At 52.2% G+C, this 19,086-nt stretch overlaps 1 protein-coding gene across 1 annotated transcript; it reads right to left on the bottom strand.

Moving 5' to 3' along the window:
• Positions 1-4,127: 4,127 nt before the first annotated feature.
• SNAP29 (synaptosome associated protein 29) lies at positions 4,128-18,965 on the bottom strand. The gene is made up of 5 exons (XM_010956989.3): positions 18,575-18,965; positions 12,382-12,578; positions 11,508-11,593; positions 9,491-9,589; positions 4,128-7,204 (listed from the first exon to the last, which is right to left on the bottom strand). Exons 1-5 carry the CDS (start codon positions 18,794-18,796, stop codon positions 7,047-7,049), a joined length of 762 nt encoding a protein of 253 aa, XP_010955291.1. The 5' UTR covers positions 18,797-18,965; the 3' UTR covers positions 4,128-7,046.
• Positions 18,966-19,086: the final 121 nt, after the last annotated feature.

Here is a 19,086-nt window from a genome sequence, read left to right as displayed (position 1 = left end):
GGGCGGGTCGCGAGCGGCCCTTCCACAACCCGCCCTGGGAACAAAGCGGGACGTGCGGGCCCGGGGCGGCGGGGCGGCGGGGCGGCGGGGCCCCGAGTGGACGGCCGGGGTAGAGTGGTCGGCGAGTGGACGGCGCCCTTGCGCCCTGCACTGCGGAATGCCCCTTCAGGGGCGGGGTCGGCTCTGCCCGGTTCTCCTCTGGGCCCCGCGCGCGTCCCGCCCCGAGTGATGTTCCGCGTCCGTCGGATGGCGGCTGCGGAGATAAACCTCCGGCCCCGGCGCTGGACCGGGGGAAGCGTGTCCGACGAGGGGGACGCGGCAGCACGAACCCATGCCTGGAGCCCTCTGCCGGCACAGTCCCCTTGGGGCTGTTTGCACCCGCTCCTCCAGGGTGAACCTGCCCTGCAAGGGCAGGGTGATGGGCAGGTCTGTTCGGGGCAAACTCGAGAGGAACTGTCAAGGTCTAGTGCCTTATGTGACTCAGCATAAGCAGGTTTTCAGCTCCCCCTCATACTTTCATGTTGTGTTCGAGCAGCTCAGAAGTTGAAGGATTGCTAGCTCAAATGACTAGCTGACTGAATCGTTCCATGCCCTATGTGTTTTTTCATTTAGTTTTTTTTTTTTCTTAATGGAGGTACTGGGGCTTGAACCCCAGGACCTTGTGCATGCTAAGCATACGCTCTACTATTGAGCTATACCCTCCCCACCCCATGTGTTTTTTCATTTTCGAATGTGTTTTATTTACTTTTCTTCCAGTTTTATTGAGATATAATAGACATACAGTACTGTGTAAGTTTAAGGTGGACAGGATAATGATTTGACTTACATTGTGAAATGATTTTCTCAAGTTTAGTGAATATACATAGATACAAAACTAAAGAAATAGGAAAAATATTTAGTGAATATCTCATAGATACAAAATTAAATAGAAAAAATTTATTTTTCCTTTGTGATGAGAGCCCCTTAGGATTTATTCTCTTTCAAAGAGAACCTACAGCAGTGTTCACTACATTTATCATGTTGTACATTACATCACCAATAGTTATTTATCTTATAACTGAAAGTTTGTACCATCCAATTTCCCCTTCCCTGACTGCCCTCCCCAATAACCACAAATCTAATCTCTTTTTCTATGACTTTGTTGTTTCTGACGTATAATCAACCTACAACACTATGTTAGTTCCTGGTACACAACAGAGAGGTTTGATACTTCTGTGCATTTCAAAATGCTCACCATGGTAAGTCTTACCGTCATGCCTTCTATATTACTAATTGAGTTAATAAGGGTAAAGTGCTTGAAATAGTCCCTGGTACATATTAAGCATCTTATGAGAAGTTTTTGTTATAATTCAGCCTGACCCTGGGCTTCTACCTCCCCAAGCCTGAATGTATACAGATCTCTCAGTAGGTGGGTGAGGGTGGGAGGAAAATCTTCCATTTTATACCCTGACTACTTTTCACAGCCAAACTTTACTTCCTTATCACCCACTCCTTGCACAGCCTGCTTCTCTTTGGTTCTACCCTTCCCTCGCCTGGAACTGGCCTTTGGAGATCATCAGTTATCTTCCTTGAACCCATCATGTTCCTTGATCTATGTGGCTCTAGGTGTTTGAAATGCTCTTTCTGGAAAGACTTTTTTTTTTTTTTTTTTGAGCTCCTGAAACACTCACATAATGTCGTCCATCTCTCCAAATGCACTTTCCCCGGTATGTTCTACAGCACTTTTGTCTCCAGCCTCTAAGTGTAGAAGCTTAGTCACAGCCTCTCCACACCTTCTCCTTTTGTAGGCTAAACTCTATGAAGGCTTTGAGGGTCACCTCTCTATGGATGAATCAGAAACATATATTCTAAAAGCAGATGGGTTGGGAGGATATAGCTCAGTGGTAGAGTGCCGTGCTTAGAGTGCACAAGGTTCTGGGTTCAATCCCCGGTACCTCATTAAAATAAATAAACCTAATTACCCTCAAAATAAATAAAATAAAAGCAGATGAACCCTGACTGCACCCTCTGACTACTCTGCACACACTGTGGTCACAGCCCAAATTCTTATCACTTGGATTTGAGATGCCACCACCATTCTGCTGCCAGTGTGTCATGCTTCCCTCTTTAAAAATTCCTCTTAAAGTTGGATCAAAATATCTTTCCTTTTGCTTTACATTAGTCCAGTGGGGTACAGGTTGTGGGTTGGATACAGGCGGAACAAGAATGGCCTTGTGTTGATAATTGTTGAAGCCAGGTGACGTGTGTGCTTGTGGGTGGGGGCTGTTAATTATATTATTGTACTTTTGTAGATGTTCAGAATTTTTCACAATAAAAATTGTAAGTGTTTTCCTTTGTTCTTCCTTAGCACAGCTGAGACAAGCTTAAATTCTTTTTCTAAAAAATGTTCTAGATGCTAAGAGGTAACAAAATGGAAATGAACGGAGAAGCAACAAGGAAACATAAAAAAAGGGGGAAAACATAAAGATCTAGGGTTCTGCTTTAGCTCCTCGCTAGTTCCCAGGGCTTCCAGGTGGCATTGTCCCTACATTCGTCTTGAAAGAGATTTGCAGTCTGGATGCAAAGGACCGACAAGGCTTTCTGAGCAACTTGCCAGGACTCCCGACTTGCTATCCCTGATCCTGAGGACACCACCTGGAGACCCATCACGGACTTTTTATTCTCCTCTGCCTGGGCAGGTCCAACCCTGCAGGTGACGGTGAAGGCCAGGCAGTCTACCTGGAATGCTGCCTCACAAGTGTCTGTCCCTTCCCCCTGTGCCAGCTTCTCTTCCAGCAGGGATGCTGAGGTGAGAAGAGGCGTGGCCATGGTGACCGTGTAGGTAGAGAAGCAGGAAGTGAGCTTACCTACTGACTTGATCGGGTCAGAGGTTCTCAGATGCTGCCTCCACAGGGACTGGTTGACCTGTTCAGTTTCTACTACATCTGTGAGCCCCATCCTCGGAGACCTTTCCCTCTGCTGCAGTTAATTTCCCTCTCACTCCACACTTCTCACTCTCTCCCCACGTTTTACATCTATTTCCAACTTTATCTCCCTAAAACAAAGAAGGTGCTCACTGAAGATTTTGTTTCCCTCCTATTAGTTTGCTACTACAATACTAATAAAATAATGTTCACATCTCCATTATAATTTTCTATACCAAACTCTTTAAAATATCAACTTCACTACTTACTTCTGTCATCGGGTGACCTCTCTGACCCAGGCTCCACTTTGGTGTCCAGAAGCTCTAGTGACGGCTGCGGAGAACGCTGGCCGACCCTGTCTCACTGTGTCTCAGTATTTTAAAGTGTGGTCACGTTCCTCGTGACATTTTCTAATGTAGTTTTCATTCTTTGGCCACCTCTTTTGTAAAATGGCTGCTTTCTTGTCACTTGGGCTGCAAAGCAAATTTCCTTGTTTCCCCTGGATTTCAGAGCATTCTGGAATGCCTTTAGTAAAATTCTGAGTATGATGATCCTTCACTCGGTGGACACTGGTTTCCTCTTACACTTATCTCAGATAAGTCAGTACTATGCAACCCTCTAGACGAGGAGTCACCAAATTTTTCTGTAAAGGTTCAGATAGTAAATATTTTAGGCTTTATAGGACAAGTGAAAAATCAAGAAACATATAAATACTTATCTAACAAGAGAAAATATTTTTTCTGCGTTTTTTTCAAAATAGCGCTGCTGTGAACACTGGGATGCGTGTATCTTTTCAAATTAGAGTTCCTTCCAGATACATGCCCAGGAGTGGGTTTGGTGGGTCATAGGGTAAGTCTATGTTTAGTTTTTTGAGGAATCGCCATACTGTTTTCCATAATGGTGCACCAAACTACAGTCCCACCGACAGAGTAGGAAGGTTCTCTTTCACGAACAAGATTTTAATTTGAGTATACCCATCGTGGGATGGCAGGTAGAATTCTGTTAGATTCTTCTCCTGTTGTTTGCCTTTTAGCTGTTGTTACATTGCAGATTCTGTTTTGTTTTGTTTTTGGCAGGGGGAAGGTAATTAGGTTTATTTTTTTTTTAAATGGAGGTTCTGGGATTGAACCCAGGACCTCGACCTCGTATATGCTAGGCATGCCCTCTACCCACTACGCTTTACCCTCCCCCCCCCACTCTTAAATGACTACACAAGGGGCAGAGTTTGATTAAAAAACAACTTCACATTTTATTTTATGGAATATGGTCACTTGTGGAGTTGAAGGCGTGAAGTCTAAGAATTGTTCTGACACAGGCTCTGAACAGAAAGCCCTCCTGTGCCCATGTTTAACGTCTAGTTCGTCAGTTTGTACACAAGACATCTTATTCCTCTGAAGATGCTTAATGACATTGGTAACTTGAAAAATTCTGCTGAAAAGCCCTATCTAGACAAAGTATAAGAATTTTACTAAATTGGTGTAGTGTACGCTTAAAAATCACATATTCACAAGAAGAAGTTAGAGAAAGCGAAATTAAAATGCACTTACATACATCTTTTTTGGCCACCTGAGTTCAATTCAGGCGTCCTTTCCCATAGAACGCAGAGAAGACACCCATGAAGCCACCCACTGCTGTTAAACTACTCGATGTCAGAATGTTTCCTCCGAAGGAGAATGCACTTAAGTTAGTAACATGCACAACATGTAAACAACCTTGAGTTAGAAAAGTCACTTTTTGGAAGGCACGGTTTGTCTGCAGCTCGACTGTAGAAATACTGATGTCTTAAGGACCCCACATGGCAAAGCCAAGTTTGTTGGTGTTGTCTTGTCTGGGAGCCCGTCCTATAGCCAAACCCAGCCCCGGCACCTTGGGGTCTCCCCGAGACATGCATCTGGAGGGCAGAGTGTTTTCTCTGACCACGATCATCACAGGCAGATTCTGGAGGGCCCTCAGGTGTTCCTTTGTTCTCTGAGGATGCGAGCAACTTCTGCATGAAGCAGCATCTGTAAGGGGCCCTCCCTGGGAGTGGGAGCAGGGCGAGGACCCAGCGCAAGGTTAGCACAGGCCCCCTGCCCAGGCCTTAGGATAAGGGACATGAGCAGGAACAGAACAAAGCATATGGGGCCCTGTCACAGGCCCGAGATGTGTCTAGAAAAGTGAGGGTCGCGTGGGGAAAAAAAGAGCAGTGACTGGCTCCATCAATCCAACAAAGGACGGGCAGGTACAGAAAATACAGTGCTACTTTGCTTGAAGTCAGTTAAATCACCGATCCCATCTCCCATCATGCGAGAGGAAGGGGACTTTGTGTATTTACCTGAAAATAAACTCAGGTCTGAGGTCTATGGACTAATCTCCACGCCTGCTGATGCTGGAGGGAGGTCAGACAGAACTCAGGCTGCATGGCCTCACCCTTCTGAGCAGCCTTTCTGCTGAAAGCCCCGTGGACTCTAGTGTGGGCTGGGCGTGTGTCTGGAAGTTTTCCTTCTTCTAGTTACTAAGGGAATCATCAGGACGAGGTCATGATTAGCGGATGTGGGCTCCAGTGACCTTCCATCGTGTCTCAGGGATGTGGCTCAGACCCCGAAGCGGCCAGAACTTGACAGAGCTGTGTCTGCCTGGGGAGGCCGTCAGTGTTTACAGGAAGGCCATTCATGCACTGTGGGATGGAACTTTATACCTGAGCTGCTACATACACACTGATGCATTCCTGCAGCCCTTTCAAGGCTTTGCTTCACTGTTAAGGGACTTTGTTTATATGTTACTGAACCAGAGCAGTAAGGCCACGGTGCCAGTGCCAGGTTTCAAGGTGAAAGGCATCGTGACTTCAGTTTCTGACCTAACCTGTCTTATTAAAATCAGTCTTGCTTTCACCATCTGCAAAATATATTAATTTGCTTTTAAAAAAGACTAGGGCCTTGTGGCTTCAACTACACAGTTGGTGGTACCAACACAAAGAAATTCATTTAAGTACAGAAATCAATTTTAATTAGTGCTTTTAAATGATTCTCTTTTTGTAAATTGGGAGGAAAGAACAAGCTGGGCCAGTGGAAATGATAAGGTCTGGGCTTTTTAAAAAAAAAAAAAAAAAAAAAAGCCAAATCCTCCTACGCAGTCAGCATCTTTTGTGGAGTCCCAGCCCTAGAACTGGGTACCAGAGAACCGAGTGGGGAGTCAAAGCTTGTTGCTAGAAGTGCGAGAGAGAGTGGGTGGGAGTCCGGGACGGGGCCGACCCCAGGCGCTGAATAAACGCTGCCAGACCAGGGGGCCTGGTCACGGTGACCTGAGAGTGGAGAGCTTGGTGGACCATGTCCATGTGATGCTCCAGCCCCACGCACTGCAGGCCCTGGTCCTCAGTCCCCAGTCCTTGGTCCCTGGTCGGCAGCCAGGCAGCCTCAGGCCAGGGGAAAGCCCGTTCCGGACCGTGGACCGAGTCCTGGGTGAGAGTGCAGGGGCCGCAGAGCATACCCAGCTCCCTCCACCTTTCCAGGCATCACAGTGACCAGTGCGGGTCTGCACCCCTCCTGCTAAAATAAAGCACGTGCCAAGGACAGAGGCCGGGCACAGAAGAGGTGACCTCTGTCCATGAAATAGCCAAGAATGCCAGCATACTCCATCCTGAACCTAACGCTGTCCTTTCCCAAGGGCTTAGAGAATCACAATGTGCTCAGGGGTAGGGGGGCGGTGGGGAGGAAGGACCTCCACAAACAATCGGTCACATGGCCCTTAGTGCTCTGACCCTGGAAGGCCTGGGGACCAGAAGTAGGGCCGACAGGGAAACGGGCTGGTGGTTCCTGACGACTTCCACCCCTATCCTTCTATCTGCTCCCTCTCCCTCTCCAAGTGAGAAATGCAGGTCCTCTCTCCCACTCCAGCAGGCCATCAGACGCCGGGGCAGGCACATGGGCCGGGCCGCTGGGCTCAGGCTGAAACTCCATGCACTCAGCTCAGAGGACTGAGAAACTGTCGGCCCTGAGAAAAGTGGGACGCGTGTCCTCTCACAACAAAAGCTCTCGAGACCCACTCCACGGTACTGTTTGCAAACACGTGTTAAATCACATACTAAAGTAAGAAACGAAATTCCTCGTGAATCTGGAAGATCTTCCGCATCTTTTCATCACAATGGAGTGGAATCCTCCTCTGTCTTCAAAGCTGCCGAACTTTTTTCTCTGTGCTTTTTATGTTGACATCTAGCTTGTCCACTTTGGTGGTGAGGCGGTCGAGAATGTCGTCCTGCTCCTCGATTTCCGTCTGCATTCCCAGGGCTATGTCCTTCAGCCGGCCCAGGCCCACGGACAGCTCATCTGCAGGAGAGGGGCGCACACATGGGCTGAGCGCTCAGTCACAGCAATGGGACCCGCACCCTCCCCCCCGACAAGGGGCTCCCCAGCACGAGGCTCCTGACTCCTCTTTCTCATATGACAAGCCAGACCCCAGGGCTTTGGTGACTTGTCCCAAAATATGTGCAAATGAAAAGAAAGTAGTAAGGGCTTCATGTGTGAGCCGCTCCTCCTGTTGCCCCCCAACAGTAACCACTTATGGTGGTTTGTCCTTCCAGCATTTTTAAAAATTCAGAAGTCTATATCATTTTCAGTTGCCTTTGAACCTTCAAGTAAGCTCCTGCACACTGCAAAGGCAGGTGGTACCCAGGAAAACAGTACAAAGGGGCCTGGAACACATGTTCTCTTCCTAGACTCCACAGTAAACTCTGGTCATGAACAGCCAGACTGCTGGCCTGTGCTTCCAGAGGGAAAGCCCCGCCAGTGGGCAGAACTCAGCAATGCCTGCTCTCCAGCCTCCCGGCTCCAGCTTCCCTAAGGCTGGATGAATCCCAGGTCCACAGTGGTGAGGATCCCCATCTGGAAACACCTGAGACAGACCTGGAAGCTCTGTCTAACAGGAGCCCCCAGAACAGGCTGCCACCCACCCACCTCTACTCTGCAAGCAGCATGAGAAATGGGGGCTCCGTCCCTGTCTTGTCACCGGGGGTGCCCTCCCAGAAAACACAAGAACTACAGATGCTACCACTGAACCCAGAAGCCATGAAGTCCCCCAGCCTCTGTTATGAAAATTCACACTTTCCCACACTCGTGCATGCCTGGCTACCACTCCCTAGGTGTGCAGACGCATAGATGCTGTGGGTGTTATAGGGGATGATAGACAGCCCCGACCCCCCAAACCAGGCTGGACCATTTCCTTGGTTTACTTTGTGGTTGGGAAGATGGTGGCCTCTGTGCAAGCCGGGGGCACTGGCCCAGCAGCCCAGAGTCACGTCAGGAGGAATAAAGGACAGAAGGTGCTGCCGCCTCGGCTGAGTCCCAGGTAACTGAGTATGCTACTGCGGCAAAGGTCATGTGACTGTCACTGAACTTCAAGTCCAAACGTGAGGAGTGAGAGCCCTCCCTGCACCCAGGGGAGGCGGGAGGGGCAGGCGGGTATACATTCTGACCCCACTCTCAGGTGTGCTCTGCCCGCCCAGGATGGGACCACGGCCACGCTGCGTTCTGCCCATACCACTCAGACCACCTGGGCTGTGGGTCTCAGCCCCACCGAACACCCTCAGCCCTGGGTCAGCAGGACGCATTCTTCTTCCCGCCTCCCGCAAATCCTGGCCCCTCCCCCAGCAGCATGGGGACAGCCTTTCTCTGTGGTGGGGAAACCTCTGGTGGGGATGGATGGCTCCGTAAGCCTGTTTCTCTGTGGTGGTCAGATCCGGCAGTCGCACCTCTGCCTGAGGTCTTTGGCTCCAGAGTCCAGAGGACAGAAGTGAGAGGTGGCCTCTGGGGTTTCCCTGGGCTCTGAGGGCAAAGGCCTGTCAAGTGTGGGGAGGGCTGGGGTGGCCCCCTCCCCGGGGGCTGGGGGCCCTGGCCACACAGGTCTTGTGCTAATGTTTGCCCCAAGGGCGGTGACGGTCACTGTGGGTGGCGGAATACCAATACTATATACATGGTCTTGTTTGTGCCTACTCTCCAAAACCAATGTCTTATTTCTGTGAAGATTTCTTCCAGGGCTCAAAAGGAGACTCTTTTTCCTGACCTTATAATTCCACTTCTAGCAACCTATCCACAAAACATGGCCAGAGGCTTCCTTGCGGGAAACCACCTGAGTGTCTAACAGCAGGGCGTGGAGTTGCAAAGTGGGCTTTTCAGATACATTTTAGGAAAAAAGATTTAGGAAAAGTGGTATAAGTGAAGATACAACAAAAGTGAAAATATAGAAGTGATATACAGTGAAATGATAAAAGATGTAAGTGAAAAAGCAGAATCCAGAAAACCTGACGTCCTGCACACACATCCACGGGACACGGAAGGAGTGACACCAAATCAGTGGTTGCTGTTGGGCAGCAGGATTTTGGTGTCTGTTTCAGAGGCAGGTTCTGTCCCTGTGCCCAGCTCCCAGAGGGGAAGTGGGGGCTCTGTGAGGCCAGGCTGCAGTGTGTGGCTCCCTAGCGATCCCTGTCACCACCCAGATGAGAGGTGAGGGTGGAGACAAGGGGACAGACTCCGGAGAGTGTTGGGGGTGGCGGGGGGGAGCAGGCAGACACCGGGTTTCGTAGTGGCTGGGCTGGGGCGGGGCCTCCCCAGGCTTACCGAGGTTGCTGTCGATCTTCTGGTGGTAGGCCCGAAGGTGCGGGTTCTTTGGGTAAGCCTCGGTACTCATGGCAGAACCAGCCCCACCGGGGACAGAGTCTGCGTTACAAAGAAACACCAGGAGACATGTTCACTGACATCCCTTGAAATGCTGCTTCACAAAATTAACCTTATTCTGATATGAGAGATCCAAATTCTAATTGTACTCCTTTGGTACATTGGCTTTGTAACGGATTGAAGAAAAGGATCTATTGATATTCCTTTATTTGGGTTTATTTAGGCAAATGTAGATATGTGAACACAAAATAGTTAACAAAGCTTTTACCTATAGCTTTAAAATGAAATTAACTTCTCAATATTTTAAATAAAACAACATGTATCCTATCAAATTTATCATTTGAATAAGCTGTAATCATGTTTCTAAATAAATAATCACCTCCTAAAAAAGCCAAACCAACAGAAACCCTTAATCTGGAAAACGGGTGGAAGAGGTAAAGCGGTACATCTGAAGCTACCCTGAGAGATGGGTGTGGGAGTGAGGAGCTCTGGGCAGGCTGGTGGGAGAGGGAGGGGCAGCCCCTCGGAGATCAAAGCCCCCCAGTCTGCAGGTCACCTGGGCATACCTGGGCACACAAGCTGGGTTAAGAGACACACGCACCCCTGTACTGGTACTGGTATGGAAGTGGAGCTGCAGCCACGCAGAGCTACACAGGCTCAGGGAAAAGAAATGTTAAATAAGGCGCATTTGCCCCAAGAAACCTTCCTGGAACTTCGGTTTCGAAATGCACACAGAGAAGCCGTGTCGTCCAGCTCACGTCTTCTGGGGAGCATCTCTTTTTCAACCTGGTGTGTTTCCTCCAGCATGACTTACACAAGCCCATACGGTGTCTCGTTTTGTTTTTGTATTTTTCTGAGTTTCTTAAGCTAATACAAGTTAAAACTCCCGTAGTTCCTAAAACTGCCCTTCAGGTGCAGGGCTCCTGCCCCACTTCCTCAGGGGAAGATAAGCTGGGCTGTCTGGCAGGCCTTGTACACTTTAGTTCTCACTTCCCTGGAGGCTTTTGCCTTTGCAGACTGAACTCTGTCCCTCTCTGGTTCCCCGTCCATCAGGCTGGCCCCCCTTGGCCGTGCCAACCAGCAGCAGTGGGCTCCGTGCCCCCCCAGGGCGGCACGATAACCACCTGGTTACTTCTGACATGCCTGGCCTTCTAGGGGGTCTGTCTATATGAGCCCAAGGAGGCCTCAGTTCCTTCCCAGATACAGGATGCGTCTGGGCCTGTCATGTGACAGGAATGGGGTGATGTGACACAAAACACAGTCTGTCCCACCCTCCTGGCCCACGGCCTGTCCGCCCACTTGGGCTCAGCCTGCATCAGCTGCCCCTGTAGCTGGAACAAACTACCACAGATCACCCTTCAGTTCTGGAGGCCAGAAGTCCAACCCGGCCTCCCTGGGCTTTGACCCGGGTGTCCTCCTCCCGGAGGCTCTTAGGGAGAATCCGATTCCCACCTCTCCCGACTCCTGGAGGTCCAGCTTCCGTAGGTGGTCCTCCTCTGTCTCAGGGCGCGCAGGGCAGCACCTTCAGGTCTCTCACTCGGACACTCTCTCCTCTGCCCCCTTTCCACTCACAGTGACTTCACTGGGTCCATGTGCAGGCCCGGGATAATCTCCCCGTCCCAGGTCAGCTGGTCGCCAACTGTAATTCCCTATGACCACGGTTCCCCCGTGCCACATAACCTGATGTATTTCTGGGGTCTGGGATTGGGATGGGGACGTCTCTGGGGGTCATCACCCTACTTATCATAGGTGCTTCCCTGCAAGTGGCTTCTCTCGGCTGGAAGAGCTCAGAGCTGCATGAAGCAGGCTCCCACCCCCTTATCCCTTTCTCCTCGGGGGAAGGAGGGCTGACACCACCATAAAGCATAGCTCTGGCTCCCTGAGAGGTGCTGCGCACCACTCCCGTGGCCAAGTGTCCCCACAGAGCCCCAGTGTGGGCAGGAGCCAGGTCCCCACCGACCTGAGTCGTGCAGCCTCCTGAGGTTTGGGTGGTTGGCCTGGTACTGTGCCTCCTGGTCTTTACTCGAACTTATGGCTTCTTTCAATCTTTGGATAAAAGGCAAGGGAAAAAGAAAACTTTTAGACAGGAGGAACCCTTGCGATGGTGCAGTCAGCCTTCTCCAGCGGTGCCCATGTGAGAAAGTCAAAGGCCTCCTGACCACATGGGGGTCTCACCAGTGCCTCCCAGGAGTCCTGTGGGCCCCCATGAGCTTCTGGGTTAAATAAAAGAAGCAGGCTACAAAGCCAAATGAATACTCGGATTGCAATTATGAAAACACTGAATAAGAGGAACAACCAGAATTTTAAGTTTTCCTGGTACGGCAGGTAAGGTGTGGATTTTCTATAATATGGCTACATCGTTTTTATAGTAAAAACCAGACACTCTGATCTGAGATGAACAGCAGTCATCCATTTCAGCAGAAACTCAATTCTTATCTTTGAACACATAACACCCAAATACCCACAAAATTGCATGTGTGATTTTGTTACTTCTCTAGCCATAACTTGAGGAAAATAATCTCTACCTTTAAAATGATGATCAATGGCTAAACTGGATTAGATATGGAAAAGTTGGACACAGACTTTAAGGCAAAAAGTCTGTGAGGTGAGTTACACCTGTACTGATTTTCAGATCAGCAGAACGTGGAGACTGGAGAGCGACCACACCAACACAACCCAGAGCAGCGGAGAACATTTCTTGTTTCAAATGTTTAAAGACAAACCCCCCCCAGTGAGTAACTTTCAGGGTCCCTGGGTCCCTTCAAGGCCTGAGTCACTCGCCCCCAGCCCCACTTTCTGCTCTTCCACATCCGGACGGCTGGGGGCCCGCTCACCTGCTGTTGGGCTGGGGAGCGAGGGTGCCGTTCTGTTGGGGCGGGGTCTCTGCAGGCTTGGCTCTGAAGTAATTGACGAGCCCCCCGAACACGCTCTTGATGCTGCTGATGTGCTTCTGGCTGGCCTTCAGGTCCTGTTCCATCTTGTCCACCATCTTCTCCGTGCGCTCCAGGGCTCCTCGCTGCCGGATGAGCTCCTGGGGAGGAGAGGACGGCATGACTCTTCCATAATTCCCCACCCAACTGAGGACACCGGCAGGCTCCTGTGAGCCTTCAGCTGGCACACATGCGGACGACGCTGTCACCGGTGAACACGCATCCCTCTGTCTCTCCCTCTCTGCACTACCTGCCTGCTTTCTTTCCTATTTATTCTGGAGTCCCTCTCCCTCTGGCCCATAGAGGCTGGCTCTCCGGACCACGCTAAGATGGATGGGGTCAGAGTGCAGGCCTGGACTGGTGGCAGACTCCCTCCAGCTCCACCCTCCTCTTGTCTCCCCAGCACTGGTGACCCTCCAGGGCTCTGACTTGGGCTGTGGTTCTTGGACTCTCTCTTTCAGATACGAGACTACCACTGGGCCACCTGAGTCACTGGCCCTGGTCAGGTCTTCAAACTCAGAGACTACATTCTGGTGTCCTTTCTGGGCCCTGTTAGTGTGTGATTCCGGCCAATCCACAGTTTCAGCTTTAAAACTGGTCACAAGGGCGACTCTGGCACAGGGCCTTTGCACATCCTACTTGCTCTGCCTGTAAAGCTCCTCACAGTTCTGCTCCTCCCTCATTTGATCTGGGTTTCTGTTCAGAGGTCACTTCCTCAGAGAAGCCTTCCCTGAGCACCTGTCCCAACGGAGAACTCCTCCCTCCCCCTTGCCTGCAGCACATGCTCCCTCAGGCAGGGAAGGACGGGCTCAGCTGGCTAGGCTACCTCCTCCAGTGTCCCCAGGGCGGCCTGGACCTGACTCTTCAAGAGCTGAGGCTTCTGGGTGTGGATGTGAACCCCCCACTACGGCAGTGCGAACGCCTTACTTTATTTGGGCCAAACCTGGTCCAATCCCAATTTCATGCCATTCCAGCCATGTCCCCTCCCTGTGACCCCCCTATTCAGCCACGAGACCCCCAAGCTTCTCTTCTTCTACTCCAAGAGGCTGCTTTCTTTGCATCTCCGAAACCTGAATCTCCCTATGGCTCATCATTACACTAACGATGCAGACAGTCATTAGAGACGCTCAACAAAGTCACAAACAATCTTGAACCAACAGCCTGGATGGAGATTTGAGGATAAACGAATCTACACATAGTGGGTTTGCTGGAGCCCATTTTAGATATAAATGTGTTAACAGAAGGCTTTTAGGGCACTTAGGAACTCAATATATAACTTTAATTCTGAATGTTTAGTGAGTGAAGTTTAAAAATATAACATACAGACACATAGCTACAACGTTGGCTGCACTCTGGTTGGACATACACTTAGGACTGCCAAGCTTTACAGCTTTGGATGTTTAAATGTTTTTCACCAGCTCATGACACAGGTCTGAAGAAACCATCAGGCTTTTCTGAGCAAAAAAGAAAAAAAATTGTCCTTCAATATGTCAAGCAAATCTTGCAAGGGCTAACTTTGAGGAGGGGGAGTAAGAGTTGCTAATTGATCAGAGTTCCAGGTACACGGGTCAACCCCAAGTCTCCGCCCTGAGGGCGTCGCCAGCCTGGCAGGGCAGACGAGGGTGAGAGGACAGGAGATGGCTGAGGCCGGTCTGATTTCTCCCGTGCTGACACCTGGCGGCACTGGGAACCCAGGGGAGGCAGAGGGCCCTTGTGGCACTGAGCCCACGGCCCTGTGGGGAGACAAACACAAGCATCTCACACACACACACACACACACACACACACACAGAGGCCACACCCCCTGCCAAAGCCAGCCCCCCAGGGATTTCATGTCTGCCTGGGGCAGGGGTCGGGGACTCCCCGATGGGGTGAGAAACTGAAAGTGGAACAGTCAGGAGTCACAGGCCAAGTGGGGCCAGAGCATCCAGGCAGACGGAGCAGCGGGCCAGGGGCAGTGGGTGAGAGGAACTGCGTGGAGAGCAGGATGGGGAGTGGGTGAGGATGCCAGGCGGCAGGGCCACCGGCCCCAACCCACTGCAGAGCCTGGTGTCTCCCAGGGCGTGTGCAGGCTGACCGGCACGGCTGACTCAGCAGGCCTGGGCTGCCCATACCCCGTGTTCCCAGGAAAGGCCTTGTCCAGCTCCTTGCCCTTGGATTATCCTGATAAGAGTGACTTTGCTTCTCTGAATCCTGAGGCCAGCCTGACAGTCTACGTCAGCCATGTGACTTATGATGGGGCCTTGGGCCACATGGCATGACCTCTGCAGGGGCTGGAGAGGACTCGGGTCAGCTGGGCGGGTAGCTGTGCCTCGTGGCTGACCCCCTACTTGGGCGAGCTTCTCTGGTGGACAACTCCCTGTGTGCTGTCACACATCACCACTGGGAGAAGTATGCATGGCCCACACAACTCCCCGGGAGAGGACGATGGGAGGTCTGTGCTGCTCCCCTGTGCCCTGCCCACCATCCCTGCACCTCGGATGACAAAAATCTGTATCCTTTCACTGTAACAAACCATAACCATGAGTGTAACAGCCCTATCCGGTTCTATAATTCCTTCTAGAATCATTAAACCTGAGGGTGGTCTTGGGGACTCCCGAACATGACCTTTAAACAGCACTCTCACTCTCAGAACCACCGCCTGGAGGCAGATGCTGGAGAACAGACAGCCCCTTGGCCTCCCCAGCACATCATCTGGTCAGGAGAGCATGGTCCCCCTGGACACCATGGCAGCCACGGGTGGACATTTCAGGAAGGAGCAGCAGACGTGGCCAGATGCCACAGGGCCAGGGTGGGATGTCTGACCTGCCTGGACAGTAACAACCCAACCTTGAAAGGCGCCTTGTTACAGCTACAGGGCCAGCAAATGTGATCCCGGAACTTCTCAATAGTTGAATTCAATCACTGATGGTTTACAAAAAACCAAAAAGAATAAATCCAGAGTAGACCTATATCATCCAGAGCCACAAAGCTTGATTCCTTCTCCCACCACATCCCCTGTCCATTTCCAATCAATCCTCTCCTCAACCCCTTCCCTTCCCATGCTGGGTCACTCAGTCACTTGACTCTCCCCATCCCTTCCCTTCCCATCCCAGGTCAGTCAGTCACTTGCCAGCCACTAGAGGAGCACTGTGCTGAGAAGCGCCAGGGCAGAAGGCTGAGCAGGAGACGGCTCCTCCTGCAAAGCTGACTTTTAGAAATCCACCGGGAGTTACTTTATCAAGCAGAGGTCTGCCCACTTCCATCAGCCTTTGCTTCAGGAGAGGTGTGTGCTGAGAACTCTGGCTGCAGCAAACCCAGTGGGCTGCCTTGGAGGGGAGGCTCTGGTCAGTACAGCTGCCACTGGAAAGGGGAAGGCTCTGCCCCAAGACCAGCTGCGCAGAGGACGTCCTCACTGCCCTAACCATGGGGACACCCTACAAAGACGGCTGTGATGGCCTTTGTTCCTGGGTTGGAAAAGGCTCCTCTGAACTGAATGCCCAGAAAGGCTTCAGTGACTGCTGAGTGCTGGAAAGACACCAACGAGGTGAGAGGCCCTGCACGAGGCCACGTGCACGCAAGGCCGAGTCCCTGAGATTCTTTCTGGAGGTGCTGCCGCGCCGGCCGTGCAGGGGCCGGGGCCTGACATTTATTGTCAGCCTCCCTGAACTGAGATCCCAGGCCTCCCAAGACATCCCTGGTGCATGCTCAGCGGCCAGAGGGGATGAGGGGTGCCCTGGGCAGGCAGTCTCTCTGGTTAAGGCAGTGAACGGGGGGGCACAAAGACCACATCCTAGTGGGGCACAAACAGGCTCGCCCAGTACATGGGGCCTGGCTGCAGAAATGGAAGCCATCCACTCAGGGAAATGAGATGCAACCATAGAAAAAGAAACAGCGGCACCCTTGCCCCCCCCCCCCGTGTGTTGCTGTGGGATGCTCTCCAATCCCAGCAAGCAACGTGTGTCTGGGAGGTACAGGATGCTTTTGCTTAAGTTAAAGTTAAAAAAGAAAGACTGTCAGTATGTCTTTACACACAGCGGATCTCCACGATGACACTGAAGGAAGGGACGCAGCAGGCTGCAGGGGGTGGGTGGGAGGCCCAAAAAGCCCATGGGGTGGGGGGAGCCTGTACAGCCTGGGGGCGGGGCTGGGGGAGCCTGCACAGCCTTCTGATGTTCTGAATTTTCAACCCTGTGACTGGAGTATCGCTTCACAAAAACTAAACTTTGTGAAAAAGAAGTAACAAGTCACCTGGGAAACAGAAACGGCCAGGCGTGACCTGCTCTGCCCTGACCACCTCTCCTCTGGGCTCTGGGGACAGGACTTGAGGCGAGAGCCTTCCTGAGATGTGAACCTTGCAAGTTTCACTGGAGAAGGGCAGCTCTTGAGTGCTAGAGATGAGGAGACTAAGTAAGACTGCTGCCAAGCTGGGATTTATGGTGACCTTTACGACCTAGTGTTACCTGGGAAGTCCTAATCCTCTATAAAAGCAGGTCCTGTTTTGACACATCTCAGCGCTGGGTATCTGGCGGGCACCTGTCTAGGTTGGGAGGTTAGTTTAGTGGGCGACTTGGGCCTGTCAGGTCCGAACTCACCTGCCCCCACCCCCCAACTCTGAGGGGTGGAGCCAGATGGGTGGGTGTGATGAGATGGATTCAGACAATTTGGAGAGCACAGGGTGGGGTGAGTTGCTGACCATTCCTGCCTTCCCAGGGCCATGGATAATTGAGAAGTGATTCAACCCTGGAAAAATCCAGTGCGTAATTGTGCTGATGACAGTCTGTCACCTGCTCAGCCATAATCATCCCGCACCTTTTAGAGCAACACCTGGCACAGCCATGTCAAGCCTCACGGCCTGAGGTGTCCCTCTGTCTCTGCTCTCCCAGTCCCCACTGCATAGAAGAAGGACTTTTGGGGGCAGCGTGGGGCTTTCACCACAATTTGTATGAAACAATTCCATCTGCCGTGTCTCTGGTGCTCCTGACCATGCTGCGTCCTCCTTCAGGCCCTTTCTGGGAAGGCTTCCTGGGCATCACTTCCTGCTCAGAAGTCCAGGAGCTGTGGCGCTGGGCCAGTGCCTCTGTGTGCCTCCTTTCTTGCCTAGGAACATACCTCCTCCTCCTCTTCCTCACACTTATCTACACCTTAGCCTTAAAAGCCAGATCCCAGTTTCTCCTCTGCCATGATATCCTACTCTATCATTCTCATTTCCTTCTTCGTTTGTTCTGTTTCCAAAGATGTCTTTTCGAAACATTTTTAGTGGGCTTCCTTGGGCCTAGGACCCTTAGCCAAATGAACCCTCCACCTTGGCCCTAAGACCACAGGCAATCCTCCCAAATCTAAGTCAACACCTTCCACTGGGACTCGTAGGAATATGACAGACACAAGCTAAACTTCCTCAATGAGGCTAAAGACAGAAGATGGGCCAATGATGGATGTTGTAACAGGGAGAGGTGGGGAGGGGGGACAACCCAAGAAAGTGGCAACGGGCAGTACTGAGATCGTCTAAGGATGAAAAGAAGACTAGACAAAGGTGAGCCGGAAAAACAGACTGTCACAGACCGCAGACTTTCTGTCTTGGACATTTTCGTTTGGATTTGGGAAGGAAAGGGAAGGCCCTGGGCCCGACCAGACTCCAGCTCTGGCTCACTCAGCAGCCCTTCAGGCAGACAAGATTTCAACACCCCTTCTGCCGAGGGGGAGAAGCGGTCAATGCCGGGGAAGAACTCAGGGCCCACTTACTCGGAGGCACGCAGTCCCCGCTGGGTCACTCCAGGTGGAGCGGCTGAAGCCCTGGGGCCAGGCTTCCGGCCACTTGATCGTGTAAAATAAACTGACTCTCCACTTCCCAAGTCCGGGTTCTGCTGTCCACAATCTTCACTTACCTGGATAGCACACGGCGTGGGGATGACCTCTGAACCAGGAGTATAAGAAACAACCAGCCAAAGGGACTAACGGCTCGGAGACGGCCGGGGGCAGACGGCCTGTTTCGAGTACTGAAGACCACACTTCTACGTAGCTGACAAAGTATTACAAGCCTTGAAGTCATTAAAGCAAGAGACCCCATCCCGGATTACCGGACGACCCCCCAGGAACCTCGGGGGACGGGCGCGCTCACCTCGGAAGAGGCGACCCCGATCCTCTCGGACTCGTACATGAGGGACAGGGACCTGTCGGTGCTGGAGGCCGTGGCCTCGGCGCGGCGCAGCACCTCCTGCCGCAGGGCCTGCTGCCGGTCGGCTGGCGCGCAGTCGCGGGCGTCAGTCCACGGCGCCGGCCCGGTACCCTCGTCCTCCGCGTCATCGTCGAACGGGTTGAAGCTCCTGGGGTAGGCCGACATGGCGCCGGCGTTCGCCGCGCGCGGGCAGGAGCGTCAGGGGCGCTCTCGGGGCCGCAGGGGAGCCACAGCCGCCGCGCCGAGGCCCTGAGGAAGCGCCCTTCCACCTCCTTCAGTGCCTCGCCGCGCGAGCTCCTTCCGCTCGACGCGCGCCGCGGCCCCGCCCCCGGACCCGACCATCGTGCCCTGCGGCGGGGGGGCGCCGGCCCGGGCGCGACCACGGCCGGCCGCGCGCCTCCCGGGCCCCCTCCTGCTGTGGAGCCGCCCGCGGCCACGCCCCGTAGCGGAGCGGT

The sequence above is a fragment of the Camelus bactrianus genome, chromosome 32, assembly GCF_048773025.1.
Source record: "Camelus bactrianus isolate YW-2024 breed Bactrian camel chromosome 32, ASM4877302v1, whole genome shotgun sequence".
NCBI lineage: Eukaryota > Metazoa > Chordata > Mammalia > Artiodactyla > Camelidae > Camelus > Camelus bactrianus.
This window is presented reverse-complemented; position numbering and strand designations above follow the sequence as displayed.